Source organism: Chenopodium album, chromosome 1, assembly GCF_948465745.1.
Source record: "Chenopodium album chromosome 1, dcCheAlbu1.1, whole genome shotgun sequence".
Classification (NCBI taxonomy): Eukaryota; Viridiplantae; Streptophyta; class Magnoliopsida; order Caryophyllales; family Amaranthaceae; genus Chenopodium; species Chenopodium album.
The window spans coordinates 83,473,798-83,493,654 of NC_137834.1; the positions used below are offsets into that span (position 1 = coordinate 83,473,798).

Below are 19,857 nucleotides of genomic sequence, written 5' to 3' on the forward strand. Positions count from 1 at the left end.
TTTAATTTTTAACTACGTATAAGTTAGCACAATGCCGTAGAGATAGATTATTTTTCGTAAAAATTACTCTCCTCATAACTCTCAATTGCATTACAAGCTCAAACAAGGAAAGATTCATAAATTTCATATTAGAATTATATTCAAGCTCAATATAATACACAGTACAAAACTAAAATATAGATTCATAAATTTCGAATTTCTATCAAATTCAATTGGGTACAAATAAACTAGTTCAAACAAGGAAAGATTAAGGTAAAGCGAATAAAGTCTATCACAAATCAAAGAAAAATAAAACAAATTGATTGACATACGTTAAATTATAAATACACATTTAGGGTTTGTTCACATTTACTGAACTAAGCTTAACTGAATTGATACTGATTGGAGCTGAACCGAACTGAATTGACTGGAGCTGAACTGAACTGAAATTAAGTTGAAGTGAACAGACCCTTAATTAATGTGTTTAAAAAAAAAAAAAACATTTAATGTACCAATATATTGTAGGAGAAATAGGAACAAAGTTGTGACTTCACAGAATTCACTCATGAAATTGGTGGTTACTGGAACAGAAAGTCTTCTAATCAGTTAAAGCTTTAACTCATATAACTATGTAACTTCATTTGGCTTCTTGTAAAATGATTTTAAAAAAAAGGGGTTAATGTTGAAATTCAGTTGTAACAAATTATAAGTGTTTATTTATTTTTTTAAGTGTTGACTTTGCTGGCATAAGTTGTATACATAAAAGACAAGTTGATTTTTATGTAAGTCATTTGTCTGTTCTATAATTAATTGAGTTCTTAGGAATATGTTTGCATCACTAATAACTAATAATCCTTATTTTTTGGCTTTTTTTTTTTTTAATATATATTTATTGTAGAGTAAACTTATAGGTTAATACTTCCAAGATTAATTACCAACTCTATACAGCTAGCATACATTTTTGCAAGTTTGTAAGCCATCAATAATGTAATAACAAGGTTTTGATCTAATGGTTAGACTACGATTTGATTCGTTTACGATAGATCACATGTTTTAAAAAAGTGAAGCGTGAAAGGATAAAGACGCAAAATTCGATATGCTATAAAAACACAATTTTTTTTTTTTTAATAAATAGAAAAAAATGTAAAGATAGAAATCATATAATGTCACAAAATGTATTGAACAAGTAATTTGAGCAGAGAGTAAAAATTATGAAGCTACGGTTTTCTTTTTTTTCTCTAACTAGCCTTTTGGCCCGTTCGATGCACGGCTTCTTACCTAGGTTATTTCATATGTAGGTATGTTTTCTAATAGTTGAAACTTTTGATATGAAATACGAAGTAATTGTTTCATTGCTAAAACTTAAAAGGAAAAAAAAGAATGAGGGTAGAACTGTGGAAAAAGATAAAGGAATTTAGTTACATGAAGAATGTAGGATATGAAATGACATATTGGTTTAAGTTATATTTTAAGTCTAGGAGTTGAAAAGACAATTTTTGTATGAATCAATTCATATGTTTATGTGATGTATATTAATTGGTTCAACATTATTTTATTATGATGGAAATGAAATATTTCATTTTCTTAATTGAATTTGCAAGTTATAGAATGTATAAAGACTTAAACAAAAGATTAAAAGAGGTGACATGTGTCATATATGGTAGTGAGTGACTTGTGATGATGTGTCATATGAAAAATTTATGATTTGTGTTTTTAAATACTAACTAAGTATAGATATAGATTTGTAAGGCGCAATACTAATTCCTATCTACTGTAAATTTTATTCCTGCTTTGAGAAGATACTGTTTTAAAATATGCATGTAATTTATTAATGTTTATATATAAAATTTTAGATGCCAAATTAAGCATCAAAGGTTCTATGGTGTAGTGGTTAGCACTCTGGACTTTGAATCCAGCGACCTGGGTTCGACTCCCGGTAGGACCTCTTTTTATATTGCCCTTCAATAAAACTTTAGTCGTTTTGTAGTTGGCATATAGTCGCATAAACAAGGACATAAGAAATGGAGGATCTCCCCCAAGTGGTTGGGGGTTCGATTCTTATCATCCCCCATTCCTGTGATAGGGTGGGAGACTCCCCGCATCTTACCGCATAAAAAAGAAATAGTAGCATAAATAGTTTTTGCTTCAACATGGAAGATACAATTTTTTTTTTAAGTAAAACGGAGTAATTAAAATCATCTTCAAGTATTCGCGTTTATGTCTAGTGAAAAAGTTATAGGCAAGTTTGAGATTGAAATATTTAAGTATACTCCATACTTGGTAATTCATCATAGTCAATTATGTCCTAACCGGCAGCAATGGTGCATGAGCAGCATATTCTGCGACAGTGTGACTATAAGTCTATCGGGGAGTAAATAGCTAGACAACTAGGTGCATAATAGAGGTTGTTAGTACTATAAACATGTACTAATCAAGGTTACAAAATTCGTCTTTTTTAGGAAGGATATGCATACTTCTCAGCTACACATCTTGATTGGCCACAAATCTGAAAAACCTGAACTGCAATATGAAGGCTGCAAGAATTGAAGATCAAAATGCTTTCATAATTCGTCCTAAAGATAATCCAATTAGTGTATGAATGCTGTATATAGGGTGTAAGATCAAAATAGACAACAAAATTGCGCCTTCGTTTTTCGCATTTATTGATGAAAAGCAAAAAACGAGAAATGAGGCAGTATCATTCCTCTTGAGTCTTGACAGTAGTTTTAGTGAAATGTACAGATATTTTAGAGCACAGAGCCCATAATCTACCAAAAAATAGTGTGTACTCATATCAGACAGTGTCCAAGCACTGCAGTACATAAAATGTTTCTCAAGCTTATTTATCTTGAAGCGGCTGTCAGTGATGACCAATTTTTCTCACCCAACCACGACGGTGTAACATATCTGATAAAATAATCATATAGCATTAGAGAGGAACAAATATTACTTATTTTGAACTTGACAAATATTGGATTCCTTACACTTTCAAATAACCAAAATGCACAATAAATCTAGTAACGTAGCCAGTATGTCCTGCGCCTGAACCAGTTGTAGTCGGGTAGTTTCTTGATTGGTCCTATAGCAGCAATTGCAATATCCTAAAAGGTAGTAAAAAAATAATGATAAGTATACAAATATGGAAGACCTATAAATATATTGAGAGAAAAACATTCTGTGAAAATATACTGCACATTTGCTCAACTCACTAGCAAGCTTCAGAAGTCTGGCTTAAAGGCATAATAAGCATATCTACTCCCTCCATTACTTACACTTTGTTTGGATAGAAGGAAAAGAAGAGAAGAGAAAAGGGAAGACAATTTATCTTGTTTTTGGGTAAAGGATCGGGGGAAGGAAGTGGAAGAAGAGGAATGGATCCATTTCGCCCCTCTTAAATAAGCATAATCCCTCCAAAATTGTAGAGATTTGGAGGGAAAATGGAGCTCACCTTTCCCCTCCCTATCTCTTCCCTCTCCTTCCTCCTCTTTCCCTCTCCTTCCTCTCCTTCCTTCTTTACTATCCAAACAAAACGTTGATGTTTGCCCAATTTTTCCTTTTAGTTTGCCCCTTGAAGCTTGCACCCATAACACTTCTGATTGTAGGGGACCAAACCTTTACTCTCACAACCACTACATGTATTCCTACCCCTTTTCTCTCTCATCAATTCCTTTTAACAAAAAACTAAAAAGTTCGCCCTTATGAGTTATGAAGCAGAAAAAAGGTGACAGAGGGAGTATAAACAACTAGGGATTCCAATAATTAATTATACGGTATACAAGTTAATTTATCACATAAAAAAGGCCATCATAGCATACAAGGGAAAGATCTATTCAGAAACCAATTCTGATGGATAGGATGAGGTGGCAACTGGCAAAGATACATTTTGGGCCCCTAAAGCTCAATGAAAAAAATGCAGCTTAAAAAAAACTAGACTTACCTTATCAAATAAGAAACGGTCAGCTGCACGTTTCACAGCACTGGCGTCCACTGCATCAATTCTTGCAAATAATTCAGCGAAGGGTATTCTTCTTCCATAGGTCAACAACTGCAATTAAAATAAGAAAATTTAAGATTGATCATGGGAGCCATACCTGCAAATTGCTATCAAGTACTAGCAGATTTCAGATATAGGGTACTAAATTTAGGCTAAATCCAGTTGGCAAATTTTAGTTCATATATATTCATACAAACATCGTAAGAAATTCAGTGCAATATGATCATACATCTCACAAATACAGTATTTTCAGAAGTTTAATTCATTTAAAAGGATTTATCAAGTTTTTTTTCTCTAATTTTCCCTTTATGACAAAAACTTCTTTGAGGAATTAATAATTCAGATTGTCACAATTACAGTTCCCATAAGATAAATCAGGAAGCATAAAATTTAACCAAGTCATTTAACTGTTACTTCAATAGCCATTAGTTGCACTTGCACACTGACTTGATCAAAGAAAGGAGTCAGAATCATAGCATCAAAGAAATTAGTCAGAATCATAGCAAGAGGCCAAGACGCAAAATAGGGAGGAGGGAATCAGAGAGAAACAAAGTCCTTTCCCAAACAGCGATTGCTTTTTTTTTTTTTCCATCAAAACTAAACAAAAGACCCAATTGGAGAGAGCAAAACCAAAGCAATTGACCCAATTCATGGAAATGGCCAGCAGGGAAAGCTGCCAAAAGGCAGCAGCCACCAACCTCATGGCTATTGAGTAGCACCAACAGATTGAATCTCCACTTGATATATATATATCCCACAAGATTTAAGTTTCAATTCTTAACTTTGATCTCAAATTGAGAAAGTGCAAAGAATTTCTATTTATAAATTTTTGTTGAGGAATTTTCACTAAAAGATCATACTACTTTTTTTTATTTTAGAATCACCCAAAATAAGGGTGACATTTATCTGGGTCAGTAAGTTGGGAAAAAAAAAAATTAAGTATGGCCACCTGTCTAAATTTATTAAGAAAATAAAATCCAAATATCTGACCCATGGACACTCTACAGACCTATAGAGTTCTTCAAATCATTGTCGTGTGTTATAAACATGAAGAGAAAAAGTACAATTTGCATGCCAAATAACCCACCAAAAGGAGCATTGAGAAAGTTGGCAACTCTAATTTAGCTCATGAAATAGTAATCGTGGAGCAAGAAAAAACCATACAAGCTTAAACTCTTTAATCAAGAAAAGTCTTGCAGACTTAGAAACGGTAGCTTTTCTATGGTCTCATTTAGTTAAGCATTTATCATATACAGCTTGCCAAACAGTCAATACAGCATTATGATGTACTTATGCACCAACATCCCATTCCCTACGAACATGTGAAAAAGGAGAAAAAGACGAGAAATATTACCTGCTGCCCAACATCTTCAGCAGCCCTGCTGATTCCATTACTTTTAGCAAGAAGAGAGGACTTCAGCTGCATATAAGCACATATTTAATTCACAATGGTATCTTGATAATGAATACAAGGTAAGGAGTTATAAACCTTCTTTGATTATCAAGAGCAATGACTTATCTCTGCAATAAAACAGTATAATTCAAATGAACGAGAAAATATTTTCACGTCCTTAAAGATGTCATATAGAAACAAACATTGATAAACAAGTTTGATGACATGCATGAAAGTCACAAACTAAAAGGTAGGAGGAAACTGACTTCAAAAATTAAGAGTCCAATGATAAATTAACAAGTTACCATCGCTGAGAAATATAAATAAAATGTAGCTCAATCAGGCTTTTGCCACATTAACACACATATTTATGACAGAAAATTGATGTTTATGGAGTTATATGGACCACTAAAGAAAATTCCCTAATATTTAACTTTTTAATAACATCCCGAATTCGCGTATGTATACATACATAATAACAAGGAACATTCAGAGACCCTACTCAAGAGGGACTAATGGAGCTAAATAGGAAAACAAATAATAAATATTGCATGGCAACAGCAAGTAACAGCTGCAGAACTCTTTAGGCCCTTGGGGGGAGGGTGGGGATGGCAAATCTTAGAATATAACATAATTCAAGTACCTGATTACGTGCACGGATAACATCCTCCTCTGAAACTCGATAAGACAACTTGCTTATTACATGCATAATTGCATATGACAGATCATCCAAGCAGTCAGGCTGTCAGTGTAAGATAATGAAAACATGTAAATCTCATTTATAAAACATCAGCAAACACTTCAAAACTCTACAATGATGGCAATAAGCTGTCTTTAAGAGGCTATAAATACCAAATTCCCAAAGACAACACCAGAAGCTATAAGTAAAGGTATCACCTCATAAAATATCTTTGATTGTAAGCTACTAAGTGTATACACACCTGAGCCAGAGCATAGACACCAAAGAGACCCGTATCTTTGTAGTTAATATTGAATGTTTTGATGCTCTCAGCAATTTCATTAATGGAGGTCCTTTGAACAAGCTCTGACCTGTTCACATGTTACCAAATTAATAAATAAGAAACTAAGTATCCAATTTCTTCATACTGAACTGCAATCACAATGTCATGCAAAATGGATAAACAGAAAATTTCACTCAGAGCTAATAACATGCTAAAGAGCTTATGCATCATGATGGATATGCATACCCCACATGCTTTCCACCTTCTTCCATTTTGCTCCATGAACCCAGCATAGTCTGCACAACCATTAAAGCAATGGCATCTGGATCTTTGCAAGAAGCTCCTTCAAATGCAACCGCAAATCGTGCAAGGGGAAGATCATCATTAATCATGCGAACCTAAATTCATTGCTGGAATGATTAAGAGAGAAGGCAGCTGATAGGTCATCATGTGCTATAAAAGCACATCGTAGGGAAAATAACTACATGCACAAACCTCTGATCCAGTGAAATTAACTGGGTCACTTGCAACTAGCTGAGAAGTTGTGATAGGATTAGCTGACAATTTAGTGAAGACCTTCTTCACTTGTTCCACAACCTCTTCATGCTTAACACCTCCTGAAGCAGAAATCACCTAACAAGAATATCAAATTGGAACCGTTCATAATTAATCTAGCATCCATCATACAGAATTTTTCACTTGTGGATCAACATCTATGACTGATTCCTCTAAAATAGACTAAATGAAATTAAAAAAGCAAAACATATCCAGTGGACAAAACAAATTACCATTCTGTGGGCAGCACAGTGAGAGGACATATAGTCTTGAATATCGGCTTTAGTAATGGATTTTATAGTATCTACAGATCCCGAAACGGTTTTACCAAGTGGAGTATACTGGAATGCAGTAGCATGTAACTGGTCCATGATAACTTGGTCACCTTCTACACCCATCTGGAAGAAATGTGGAAACAGCAACTACATTAAACATCAAAGCACCAACAACTGTAGAAGAACTAATTTTAATTACAATTAGGAAAAAAATACATACTCTACTAATCTATAGAGTTCGCTAAGGTTAGCACTTACAGATCAAGTATTTGTTGAATATTACATTGGTATTCAAAATGGACAAGCGATTACTTATTTCGATATTTTACAAATTTAAATACAAAGAACATACTCCGTGGATCAAGGTGGGAATTGGTGAACATTCAAAAGGGAGATGAGAAGCCACAGCACAAACATGGAAACAGAACATCAGGGGTTCCGAATTGACAACATAAAGATGGCAACTACAAAGTACTTTTTATAGTTCCATTTTTTTTTTTTTTTTTTTTTTTGCTATAGACAATTTTATGGCAAAATACAGTTATGGGACTCGGTTTATTTACCATTTCTTACAATTCAACCAATTGGACACACAACAGTTATAGCTAAGCCGTGTCTTCTCACCAGGATCACCAGTTACCAAAAGGCATAGCTATTACAATAAAAATATTCTTAGAGTGGGGTAACAATACATTCATTCATATTAGTATATAATCAAACAAAGGTTTGGTATTGAAAGAGCTCCTACCTGATTGCTACACAAGCCATAGCTCTACACTAAACAGAGGAATTCATATCACTAGAGAGTACTGAACTTTGGCAAAAGTATCAGATAAGGTACTAAAGTTTCATTTGTATCAGTTTGAGTACTGAAACAGGTAAACTCTCCCTTTTACCTAATATAACCGGTTAACATTGTAACAAAATAAAAGAAAACAAAATCTTTTTTATTTCTCTCTCTTTAACCACTTAACATTGTAAATAAAATTAAAAAAAAAAAAAAAAGAAAAAGAAAAAAAGAAATCTTTTTAATTTCTCTCACTTCCAACTTCTGGGTTCTCATCTTCATTCATCATCAACTTCAAATTCACTCTCCTTTATATAAAATTAAAAAGTCACCCTCCCCCACCGTAGAACAACCCCACCCTACTGACCATGTACACCGCCGCCGCTTCTACTCCTCTCCTCTTTCTAATTATATTTTACAAGTTTTAGGGTTTTGGGTTGATTGGGAGCGACTGGGGTGAGTTTCAGTGGTTAGGGTTGGGTTTTGGGTAGATATGGGGAGAAATTTTGGTGGTTATGGTTGGAATTTGAGGTGGGTATAGTTTTTTTTTTTTTGGGAGGAAATAAAGGGGGAAGATAAAGGGGTCAGGGGTAGGGGAGGGTCGGCGGTTGTACGTGGTTCATGCGGTGAGTGGGGGTGGGGCGGGGCTGGTTTGCAAATTACAATGGGCATATTTTTAGATTTTTTTTTGTAATTTGGTTTATTTTCAGATCTAATGTTTTATTTTGTGGCTAATTTCTTGTTTATTTTCGAATCTAATGTTTTCAATTTTAGACCATTGTGGGTGGTTGTGAGATTATGAAGTATGGTATTAGGAATGGCTTGTCCACCATAAAAGGAAAGAAAGAGAAAATTGAAGGAGCTGGGTTCATTTCCAGGTATGAGTTTTTTTTTTTTAATTTGTTTTTGTAATTTGGTTTATTTTCAGAAATAAAAATAAAAAATAAAAAAAATTTAAGGCAATTGTATTAAACCGGTTACAATCGGTGGCAAACGGAAAGTTTACCTACAATCAAGGTTATAGTACTCTATTTGATACAAATGAAAGTTCAGTACCTTAATTGATATTTTTTACAAAGTTTAGTATTTTATATAACTCCTAAACAGAGTAGAGCTACAGTTAAGGAAAGAGGGAGAAGAAGTAATATGTTTCGAAATGAAAGCAAATTTTCAATCTCTCCAAGGTTAATAGATTGCCTCTAAATGAGGGTAATAAGTTAATAACTACCCCACGGCAATGTCTTCCTTCAAGCATCACCAAGTTCATCTAAGTAGCAAATCTAAGAAGTACTTAAACAAAAGGAGGTAGCATAAACATACACCACATAAGCAACTCCAATGGTTATAGCTAGGGACTTGATTGCAATTTCAATAATTTCCTAACTACTAGCTTGACCATTGGAGTTAGAAAACTCAATTAGCTTGGCTAAGCAAATTAGCTTTGCCAAGCTAATTTGCTTGAAAATTAAACTTGCCAAAATAAAATGCTCATTACACCAATTCAGCTCTTTCCAGGTATTTTCTATCCAACAACTACTATTAAGCTAATAGCTAGCCATTGGAGCAAAAAGTAGCTAAAGTGATAATTAGCTTAAAAGCTTATGGGGCATGACAAGCGCCATTGGAGTTGCTCATGGAAATCTTGCTGAAAGTAAAACAATCAAAATATGTATAACAAATCCATCAAGTCAACTGCAATTCCTCTTCACAAGAACATTTGCAAACATAAGACATGTAAAAGACCATTTACCGCCAAAATTTCTCCCCAACTCACAATTATCGTATAGTGATCACCTAACTGTCAGGGACATCTCCTCCTCCTCTTCCTTCTCAATCCTCACCCTTCCAACCAAAATCGACTACAACCAGTTCCGAATATCACACTCTCAAAGATTCAAAGCCCCATTTCTAACGAAGAGAATGATTTACAACATATGTGACACTTTTACAGTTGCCTCACTTCCTGCCCCTATACTACAGCCACAGCTACAGAAACAAATTTTCCATAAATAAGACGAAATAGCTTCTCTTTCTATCCCAGAACAACAATCACATCATCTTAAAATTGCAATATATATCTAAAAATATCCAATCCTAATATACTAAAACATTCCACTATAGCACAATCAACAATTCCAGAATCCATAACTTTGTTCAATCAAGATCAAAAATTTTAAATAAACATTAATTAAATAATAATGAATTTGAAAAATTACCAGCTCTTTTTCTCTGAGAATAGCATTCCGAACTTTCTCGATCTTCTCATCACTAAAATCCGAATTCTGCAACAAAGACCCAAAAACCTCAACCAATTTCCCAGAATTCTGCGCCGCAACCTTCCCCAAAAACCCAGAAATCTCTCTCCCTGTAAACCCCTCCAATTCAGCCCCAATATTCGCCGCATCTTCATTCTCCGACGTCAAAACGACGCGTTCCAAAAAACTCCCAACCCCATTCTTCTCATCAGACTCAAATCGACTCCCAGAATCCAAATACACCCCAACAGAACCCGACCCAGAAGCGAGTCGTGACTCAGTAACAACTCGAAGCCCATTAGGAAGAGTAGTGATCTGAGTAGCAGGAAACTGAAGGATCTGGGAATGATCGGCGGAAATTGGGTGTGGAGAGGTGTAGCGTAAGAATCGTGGGTCGGGATTTTGGAGAGTTTTGAGCTTGGATTTGACGGATTCTGCTAATCGATCGTAGATCATGGCGGTGGGAGGAGGAGGAGAGGGGGTTGATGGAGGTGGGGTTGCAGGGGAAGGAGAGAGAGTGGCATGGTGGCGGACGGTGGAGGGGTGGTGGTGGGTGCGGCGGAGAGAGTGGTGTATGAGTTTTCGAGTTGACATTTTTGGTCAGAGGAGAGAGAAAGTGGAAGAAATGGAAATGGAGATTGTGATTGTTTGTGTGGGAAAAGGAGGAAGAAGATGGTGAATTTTTTTGGGGAGGGTGTGGAAAGTTTCCACTATGTTCAATGATTTGTTGCCACGTGAAACTATGCTATTTGGCTGCTTTCATTTTTGTCAAAGACTTATTTGTGATTTTAAAACTCTAAAAACTTGTTTTACATTATTGTGGTTTTCATTTTTTATGTTTTTGTTCGGTCGTGTAATCCTTAACTCTTATAAAAGTCCCGAAGCAACTTACTGTTGCACCAAAGTTGCTTCCAATTTTACTGTTCATTAGGAACAGAGAAATGGCGCCTTTGCCCTTTGTTTCCCTTGCTGGAGCACCAAAATTTCAGGGGTGGAAATTGACGTTACTGCCCTCCCCTGCCCTTAGCACCCTTCCTCCCTGATTGACCAGATTTCCAAGAGTAGTTTGGTCTATTCGAGTTGCCCATTTCTCTCTCCTACTTTTGCTCCTCTCATCCTCAGTTCCTCACTCTTCTTCTAAGCATCCTCAAATTTCTCTCTCTCTCTCTCTCCTCCATTAAGCGCACTCTGAGTTCTCCATGGAAGCCTAATTTGAGTTTTCTCTCCTCCATTGAATCAGTTTCTGAAGCGCACTGAGTTCTCCATTAAAGAACACTCTAAGCTCCATTGAAGCCTAATTTGAATTTTCTTTCCTCCATTGGATCAGTTTCTGAGGTATAATGTTTTTTTTTTTTTTTCTTTTTTTCAATATCTTATATAATTTTCACCATCTAGGGTTTAATTTCACTCTATCGTTGATTTAGTCAAATTAGGGTTCTTCTTAGGTGGATTTCATGTAATTTTTGGACTATTTTTTATGAAAGAGTAGTGAAACTCTGATGAATTTGGGTTGTTTGTGACTTTGCTCTTTCATTGATTTTTACTTTCAATTCGATTTTTTTTTCCAGATTTTATTTGCTGGTGAAATAATTTCTTCCCCTTTTTCTATGATCTGGAATTGATTTCAATTTGAAGTAAATGATGTGTCAACTCCTATTCAGGTATGTAAATTTTCAGTAACTTAATTGTTTTTTTTTTTTTTTTGAAATTTTCTATCTTACCGACTTTCTTGACTGTAGTTCAAACTCTTCAAAGGTTACTTAGCTGCACTCAAAGTCTTCTTTATACAAGTTTTTTTTTTTTTTTTTTTGGTTGAAGGATGATCCACTACTATTTGACTATAATGTCCAAGAGCGAGTCAAGACGCTATGATTCTTAAGACTTTTTAACTTAAGAATGATCCATTCACTTAAGATGATGAATTTAAGCCAGTTCTTGTCAATAAAGTTGTATATAGCCTTCCAAAGCATAAGGGACCAATTGTTTCTGCCTGATGCTGGTCAAATGGCAATAGGATACTTTTGTTCAACACCATCCTCATTCTTCAATAATATTCAAAAACTAACTTAAAATTGGTGATGTGACAACAATAAGGATAGATAGGACTTAAGATGATTTGTATCTGACTTTGTTGGGATGAAGGGTTTGGAGGGGTAATTCTGAGGTGTGGGGGGGGGGGGGGGGAGGGCAGTCTCCTTTGTGTGAAGGATCAACACGTCTTTGATTTTCAAGAGATCTTGAGTTTTTAGTTTTTAAGAGATCTCAACCAAAAATGTTAACAAGTCTTAGATTATGTGTTCATGGGTAATGTACTGGCTTGGTGCTCTGTATTTCTTCAAAATTGAAAGAGTCCTTATTAAAATGAAGCGTCTTTTAGTGCTGCTAAGGAAAATGTATTAGAAAACTGTAGCTTCTGATTGGTTGATGGGATTAAGTAATGTTCTTTGCTTTGCTTAAGGTTCATAATGGTGGGGGTGTTTGGACAATTTTGCATCACATTTGTTTTATTAGCTTTTTTCAGTTTTGATAAAGAGCTTCTGGTCCTTAAACCATATCCGCTGCTTAACATTTTATTAAACTATATCTTCATTTGAAAGAAAGAAAAGAATCTGATGCTTAGCATAACAAAGGAGGAGAAAAAATTGCTAGACTAATTGAATGTGCATAATTTGTTGGGCAAATGTACTTTTTCATGAGGTCTTCATCAATTGTGGCTCTTACACCCTTTAATTTTTCTTTATTGTTCTTCATCCGAAGGTTATTTGAGTAGTTAAAAAGAGTTTTTATTTTATTTTATTCATTTATTTTTTTATCTCCATCCATTGTAAATTTAATTGCCTTTCCTTCATCATCAAAAAATGTAAGTGATATTTTTTTCTTGTTTAGGCTGGGATGGGGGTTTATAGCCCTTCTATTGTTAGGATAATGTAATGACCTCTACAACAATTGTTTTAAGACTTTTAACTTAAGTGATAGAAGTCCTTAATCCTTTGGCATTTCTTACTTATAGTGAAGACTTAAGAAGGTAATTTGATTTGTAGTCTCTTATAATTCTAAAAGATTTTAATTACAAGCCAGCCATCTTGTTAATTCTCATATTCTGATAGCAATTATTCTCTAACCATCGTTATTGGAGCCTGATCAAATACTAACACGCAAAGTAGTATTTTCTTCAGTATTGTATTGTATTGTATCGTGCATTTGTATAATGTTAAGCAATCAAGGAGATAACTTACTATTATTTTCCTATTTCCTACAGGCTAATGTGACTAGGACAGAACATATCATGTGGACCATGGGTGAAGATTTTAGATATCAGTATGCCAATTCCTGGTTTAGACAGATGGACAAATTTATCCATTATGTTAATTTGGTATATACTTCGTATTTGTATTCTCCCTATAAAGACAAGTGCCAGTGTTAGCTCAGTGGATTTGTATCGAGCATTTTATTCATCTTTTGCTTATATCTGCTCCAAATGTTGCATTCACTTTGGTATAATTTTTTTAAAAAAATGTAGGATGGGCGTGTCAATGCATTATACTCAACGTCATCAATTTACACAAATGCAAAATATTTAGAGCATGTTGTTAATTTATTTGTCGTCTATATTAGGTTTAGGCTTTGTAATATGATTTAGCGTTTAAGATTTTCCATTTTTTTAGTCGACTATCCATTCATAATCTAGGTTCTTGAAAATACAGTCACTTCAGAGAGAAAAAGTGGGAGGTAAAGGATTGCTTCTTTGGAAGCCGTGATTATCAAATCTAGGATGATAGTTGAAGCATGTGACAGTGAAAGGGGTATTTTGTTTTAGTCATATAGCTTCTAAGTGAGGAATGACCACTATTTTTATTGCTTCTTGCTACAATTAGTGTCCATATCAAAAGTATTTGATGGAGCTTTCTTGTATTGAGTTAGGGCCTGTTCTCTTACGTTGAAATTCAGTTCAATTCAGCTTAATTCAGTTCAGTTCAGCTCCTAATTTCCTTCTCTTATAAAATATTCATTTCAGTTCAGTTCAGCTGAGTTTAGTCAATGAGAACAGGCCCTTACTTTACAGTTTGTCTACAATTTAGACATTGAAGGACTTTAATTTTATGAAGAACGTGGATTTACTAAAAGTTGAAGTGCTTTCTTATTTTATCTATTGACCTTTAAGTTTTGAAAAGAGCTGAATCTGTTCACTTAGGACAATGTTCTTTATTTACATTCAACAATTTTCATTTGATTTCGAGTTCAAGTGAAAATTTTATTACTATTCTAATAGTCAATCAGTTTAGTGTTGGTTAACTTCTTAAGTACTCTTTGCTCTTTTTTCCGATCCTTCACACCTTCAACCAACACCTCTATTCTGCATTCTGCTTACAGGATGTGATATCGAGGATCTCAATGAACTGAAGCCTACTAAGTTCTGCGGGGTCCTCAGTGTTTTTGAACATTAATACACTGATATATATGCATTGATGAATCCCTGAAGCTGTCCTTACTACTCCTTAGTGATTTTCTTTGTGCTAGATTTTTTAGTATCTTAAATGCTGCTTATAAAAACTAGAAAGTCTATCTCTTTTTCCCCTCATTTGCTCATTAGTTTTCGTTATAACTGGTATCTTATTTTTATCTTTCCAATCTGACCACTTGCTATGAATTAGTAATAGGGGAGCCAGGGAAGGCATTTTAATGATAGGGTGGGGGCATTTTAAGTAGTTACATCATGAGTCATTGTCTTAAATAATAAGCTATTTAGTTAGAAAGAGAGCTCTATAAATAGAGCTAATGATAGAGAGGAGTCATGTTGAATATTGTGATGACTGATTAGTTTATTGCTTTGGGAGAGTGCCAATACACTTGAAAGATTGGCTAGACTGTATTTAGCAGTAATTCAGTCATATCTAGCTTGCTCTTCACTATTAATCCTCTTATTCCCTTAATACACCATTTTAATCCATGATCATTCTTTCTTTCTTTTTATTTATTTTTTATTTTTTTAATGCCTGAATATGTTACTTCATAATGTTATTTTTATTTTTTAACTGGTGTTTTATTTCTATTTTGATATAATTAATGGTCATATGACTTTCAACTAAAATATATGGTTTTGTTTAATTGGAATTCTGGTCTGACTCTTTCTGTTTAATACTAAGCCAGCAACTGCAGCTCATTGCATCAAGCGGATCGATGACAATTATGACTTCAAATGCAACAGGTAGCTTGGGTTGAATCTAAAAGTTTAAATCTATGAGTTTATTCTGGACCTACTGAACTCGTACTGTAATGATTGGGTAGAGTGATCGATGGTGTGCTTATAAAATAACCATTATACATATAAGAAGTTTTTTGTTTGGTGCAGACCAATTCTGTTAAAATTATTGAGAACCTGAGAGGACATGCAACCAGGCTGATGAAAGGGTGCTGGAGACTGCGGCAGTTGGCGTTGCTCTCCACCACAAGGTGGTCCTGAATTTGCTGGTTATATGCGTGGTTCTTAAGGAGGGAATTAATGCCGGTTTAGAAAAAGCTAAGGATACAATTCTCAAAAGCCATTCAACGTACCGTCAATCCTCTTTTTTAAGGTGTCGTATTTCCTTTGCTTAAATACTTTTGTTTCACTATTTAAGAAAGCTTTAAACGGCACAACTTTCTGTTGTCAATTTAATAGACTTTTTTCACCTAATTATTTGGCAGGTGAGCCTGGTGAAAATTCTTCTTGGATTCTACGATTGAAGCAAATATTGAGAGAACAATTAAAGTATGATTTATTGTAAGAGTTGGATTTTGTAGCAATGAGTCGTGCTTCCTTGGCATACAATTTAGAGCAGTGTCTGATAAGAAAATATATATTGGTATAGGTAATGGGTGTTTGATTAAGTAGTTCAGAAATGCAACTGGTTATTGATGTTTATTGCAACAGAATAATGATGTCATATGTATATTTAACATGTTGCAAATATTCAATAATACTCCCTTAATACCTCATTATAATCCATGATCTTTCCTTCTTTTTATTTTTATTTTTGTAATGCCTGAATCTAATTCATAATGCTATTTTTATTTTAGGGTCTGTTCTCTTACGATGAAATTCAGCTCAGCTCAGTTCAACTCAGCTCCTATTTTCCTTCTCTTATAAAATATTCATTTCAGCTCAGCTCAGTTCAGTTCAGCTGAGTTCAGTCGCTGAGAACAGGCCCTTAGTTGATGCTTTATTTCTCTTTTGATATAATTAATGGTCTGTTGGTTTCTCTTTAGTTTAATACATGAGGCTAAGTTAATATTTAAGTAATTTTTTGGGCTATATGCCTATATTTGTTCACAATTTTTATTAGTTCAAGTTTAATTTAACCTCATTAAAAAGAACAGTTTCCAATTTGAAATTATTTTGCTTTTAGATGCACTCCCTGTCTCCCTCCATCCTTTTTTTTTTTTTTTTTTTTTTTTTTTTGGGTTCCATTCCCAATATTTGGGAGAATTGGGACAAACTTTTAATACTTTAGCCCATTAATTGCCATTGAGGTATAAAAGATCATATAGTCACGAGGGATTTTATTTGATTTGTCTTGTGTATTTTATTAATATCAAAATTTTATAATTTTTTTGGGCATGGAATTAAATATGTACGTTTTAAATTGTATCTTGGAGACCAATAAAATAAGGGCGGAAGGAGGAGTATATATATTAACGTGTTACTTTACTGGTTAAAGCCTTAAGACCTCTTTCATAAACAAAGTTAAGGGACCGTGTGCGTACTGAGTAGATCTACACATACATCTACGATTAATTACACATTAATCACCAAGTATAGATCACCAAATTGAGGGACCGCGCGCGTACCGAGTAGATCACCATATAAGGGGACCGCGCGCTCTCATCTTTTCCCTCCGTAACATTACTTATTTGTTTACTTATAATAAGCTATGTGTATTACTTCCCATCATTACTTAATTTGGTTTAATACACTCTGAAATGCTGTATATTATGCAAAATTCGTATAATTTAAACACAATTCTTTGACATTACGTTATAAACTGCTCCAATTTTAGTTGAAGCATTAGTTTTGTGCACTTATTTATTAACTATAGCTAAAGTGATCATTATACAATGACCAATCAAAGCAAAGAAAAATCAATAATCAAAATGCGACCAACTACATTAACACCTAAACAACGACTAATTACACACTAATCACCGAGGCGAAATCACGAAATTGGGAGACCACTTTTGATCAGTTTTTTTTTTGTTTTTAATTATGTTTGTAAAATCATACTTTGAATTGCTTTAGAGACAGAGAGAGAGGATGGGGAGGAAAGCAGGAGGAGCTGGAGAGAGCAAAAGACGAGGGAAGAAGAGAGGGAGAAAAGGAGGAAGATACATTAGGAGAATGAAATGGAGAGAAAAGGAGGGAGAGAAAGAGAGAGATAGAGAAAGAAGAGAATGGGAAGGAGAGAGAGAGGGAGGGACCTAATGAGAGGAAATCAAGAAAAAAATGGTTTGAAAGAGGAGTAATGAAGATAGAGATGACATGTCGAAAAAGAGAGAGGGCATGTCAGGAGAGGAAAGGGCAAGGGCATGCTGAGAAAGGAAAGGGGCTAAGAAAGGAGGGGGCAAGAGAGAATGTGAGAGAAAAAAAGGATAGGAAGGAAATAAGAGAGAGGAGAGAGGGGAAAGGGGTCGGTAAAAGATAGAGAAAGAAAAAAGAGGGATGGCTGGAAGGGTTGGAGAGAAAAGAAGGAAAGAAAGAGAAATAGGGACAGGTGATGAGAGAGAAAGGGGTTGAAAGAGAAAGAAATATGGCGATAAAAAAAGAAAGTAGCCGATAAAGAGATTGTGTGATAAAGAGGGAGATGGGTAGAGAGAAGGACCACGAGAGAACAAAAGCAAGAGAGGGACGTTGGAAGAAAATTAGAGATAGAGATAATATGAGAGAGAAAAATAAGAGGGATCGCGGGACAAAAAAGGGATAAGGAGCAAGTGCAACCTATAATTTTCATTGCTTTTTACAGGATGTAATAAGGATCAGAAGGAATAAAAAAAAGTGAGAGAAAGAATATGAGCCATTAAAGGAAGGATTAAGTAAGGGGGGAGCAAGTATGACCTATAATTGTCAAATCCATTAAAGAGGGAGCAGGAGGACAAGACTATATATATATATATATATATATATATATATATATATATATATATATATATATATATATATATATATATATATATATATATATGCTATAGGACAATGGAAAAAGGAAGAGGAGAGAGAGAGAGAGAGAGAGAGAGAGAGAGAGAGAGAGATGCTATTGGACAATGGAAAAAGGAAGAGGTGAGAAGTAGTTCAAGAGACCATTCTTAGTGTTTAATTATGAAAGAGACTTATAAGCTACGGTGGAGGCAATGTCGAAAAATCATGTACATATAAATCCCCTAATCAGAATATAAGATATGTTTTATTTGAATTATTCAATAATTCATACTAAACAACTATATAAAATACCCTACTTGCCTATTCTATCAATATTATGTATAAACACTTTAGCAAAAGAATGTAATATTTACAATTGTGTACATAGACAAATTTTTTTGTTACTAATCTCATTATATTGTTACGTTCAAGTTTAACGTATATTCGAAATAAAGATTAAGTAAGACTTAGCTTAATTGGGTCCAATTAGTCTATTACACTACTACTAATTAAAATATAAACACTAAATTAATTGATTTTCTTTCTTCATTAATTTAAACCTTTTTTTTTTAAATCTCTAAGGCAGCTTTAGGAAAGAACAAACCATTTTCATTTCAAAGAAAAAATGAAACAAACATGCTTAAAATCTATACAAGCATAACTCTTACAATGAAAAAGCTATTAAAGCTACTGCAAAAGCAAAAAAAACCCACACCAAAAAATAGTGCTTTAATAGGAAAAACCAATAAATGATTGACTCCACAATGGTACACTTCATGTAGATAAGCACATTTACTCATTAAAACTTTGACAGACAAAGCTATACACAAAAAACAAATAAAATCAAGAACTTTGAAAAAAAAAAAAAAAAAAAAAACTAACCATCAAATAATGCCAATGTAGTATATGTAAGGGACGGGGGGGGGGGGGGGGGGGAAGACTATTTTCTTACTATAAATACAACACTTGCTTTTCTTATTCACAACAATGCAATAACAAAGTACATAGCCACAAGAAAAGCCTCAAGCCAAAATTAAATCATACACATATCCTTCACATTACCTAAGTTTCAAAATACTCAAAAAATAATCAAACAAAATAATAACTCTCACCTTCCTCTCATCAATCAAAGATCAATTTCAGCTTACCTCAAAATACCATTACATAAAATCATTGGATAAACGGTTAGCAACAAAGTTAGTGGTAGAATAGGGAGTTAGCACCAAAGTTCGTGGTAACGTATTCCCTAAAAATATTCTTTAGTACAATTATGTTGCAACCGGTTAAATTGACTTCGTCAACAATATATTTGTATTAGAATTTATTAATAACGCCCAAGTTGAGCGTTAAAGCAAATGGAGTCGGTGTTTACATGAAACAAATGGAATTAACTTTCATCAAATTCACCCGACTCCTACCAAAAAACTTGGGAGAATTGCGGCAACATGTAAAAACCTTTAATTTTGAGGAATTTGCATGTTTGGAGA

The 19,857-nt window shown here is 34.2% G+C and overlaps 1 protein-coding gene, 1 long non-coding RNA gene and 1 other non-coding gene across 4 annotated transcripts; 2 read left to right on the forward strand and 1 right to left on the reverse strand.

Annotated features, from left to right (window-relative positions):
- The first annotated feature begins 1,852 nt into the window (after positions 1-1,852).
- On the forward strand, positions 1,853-1,924 carry TRNAQ-UUG (transfer RNA glutamine (anticodon UUG)). The gene has a single exon. It is a non-coding gene; the product is annotated as a tRNA-Gln (tRNA).
- Positions 1,925-2,606: 682 nt separating this feature from the next.
- On the reverse strand, positions 2,607-10,925 carry LOC145559047 (putative mitochondrial-processing peptidase subunit beta, mitochondrial). The gene is made up of 10 exons (XM_081620451.1): positions 10,162-10,925; positions 7,117-7,281; positions 6,824-6,961; positions 6,575-6,726; positions 6,308-6,416; positions 6,010-6,108; positions 5,328-5,393; positions 3,917-4,024; positions 2,964-3,080; positions 2,607-2,886 (listed from the first exon to the last, which is right to left on the reverse strand). The coding sequence occupies exons 1-9, from the start codon at positions 10,792-10,794 to the stop codon at positions 2,994-2,996; spliced, it is 1,557 nt and encodes a 518-aa protein (XP_081476577.1). The 5' UTR covers positions 10,795-10,925; the 3' UTR covers positions 2,607-2,886; positions 2,964-2,993.
- Positions 10,926-11,064: 139 nt separating this feature from the next.
- On the forward strand, positions 11,065-16,203 carry LOC145620874 (uncharacterized). 2 transcript variants are annotated; one of them, XR_014108322.1, is made up of 6 exons: positions 11,065-11,535; positions 11,769-11,861; positions 13,460-13,573; positions 15,345-15,406; positions 15,551-15,773; positions 15,886-16,203. It is a non-coding gene; the product is annotated as an uncharacterized LOC145620874 (long non-coding RNA). The 2 variants fall into 2 exon arrangements; XR_014108313.1 differs by having other exon boundaries at positions 15,349-15,406.
- Positions 16,204-19,857: the final 3,654 nt, after the last annotated feature.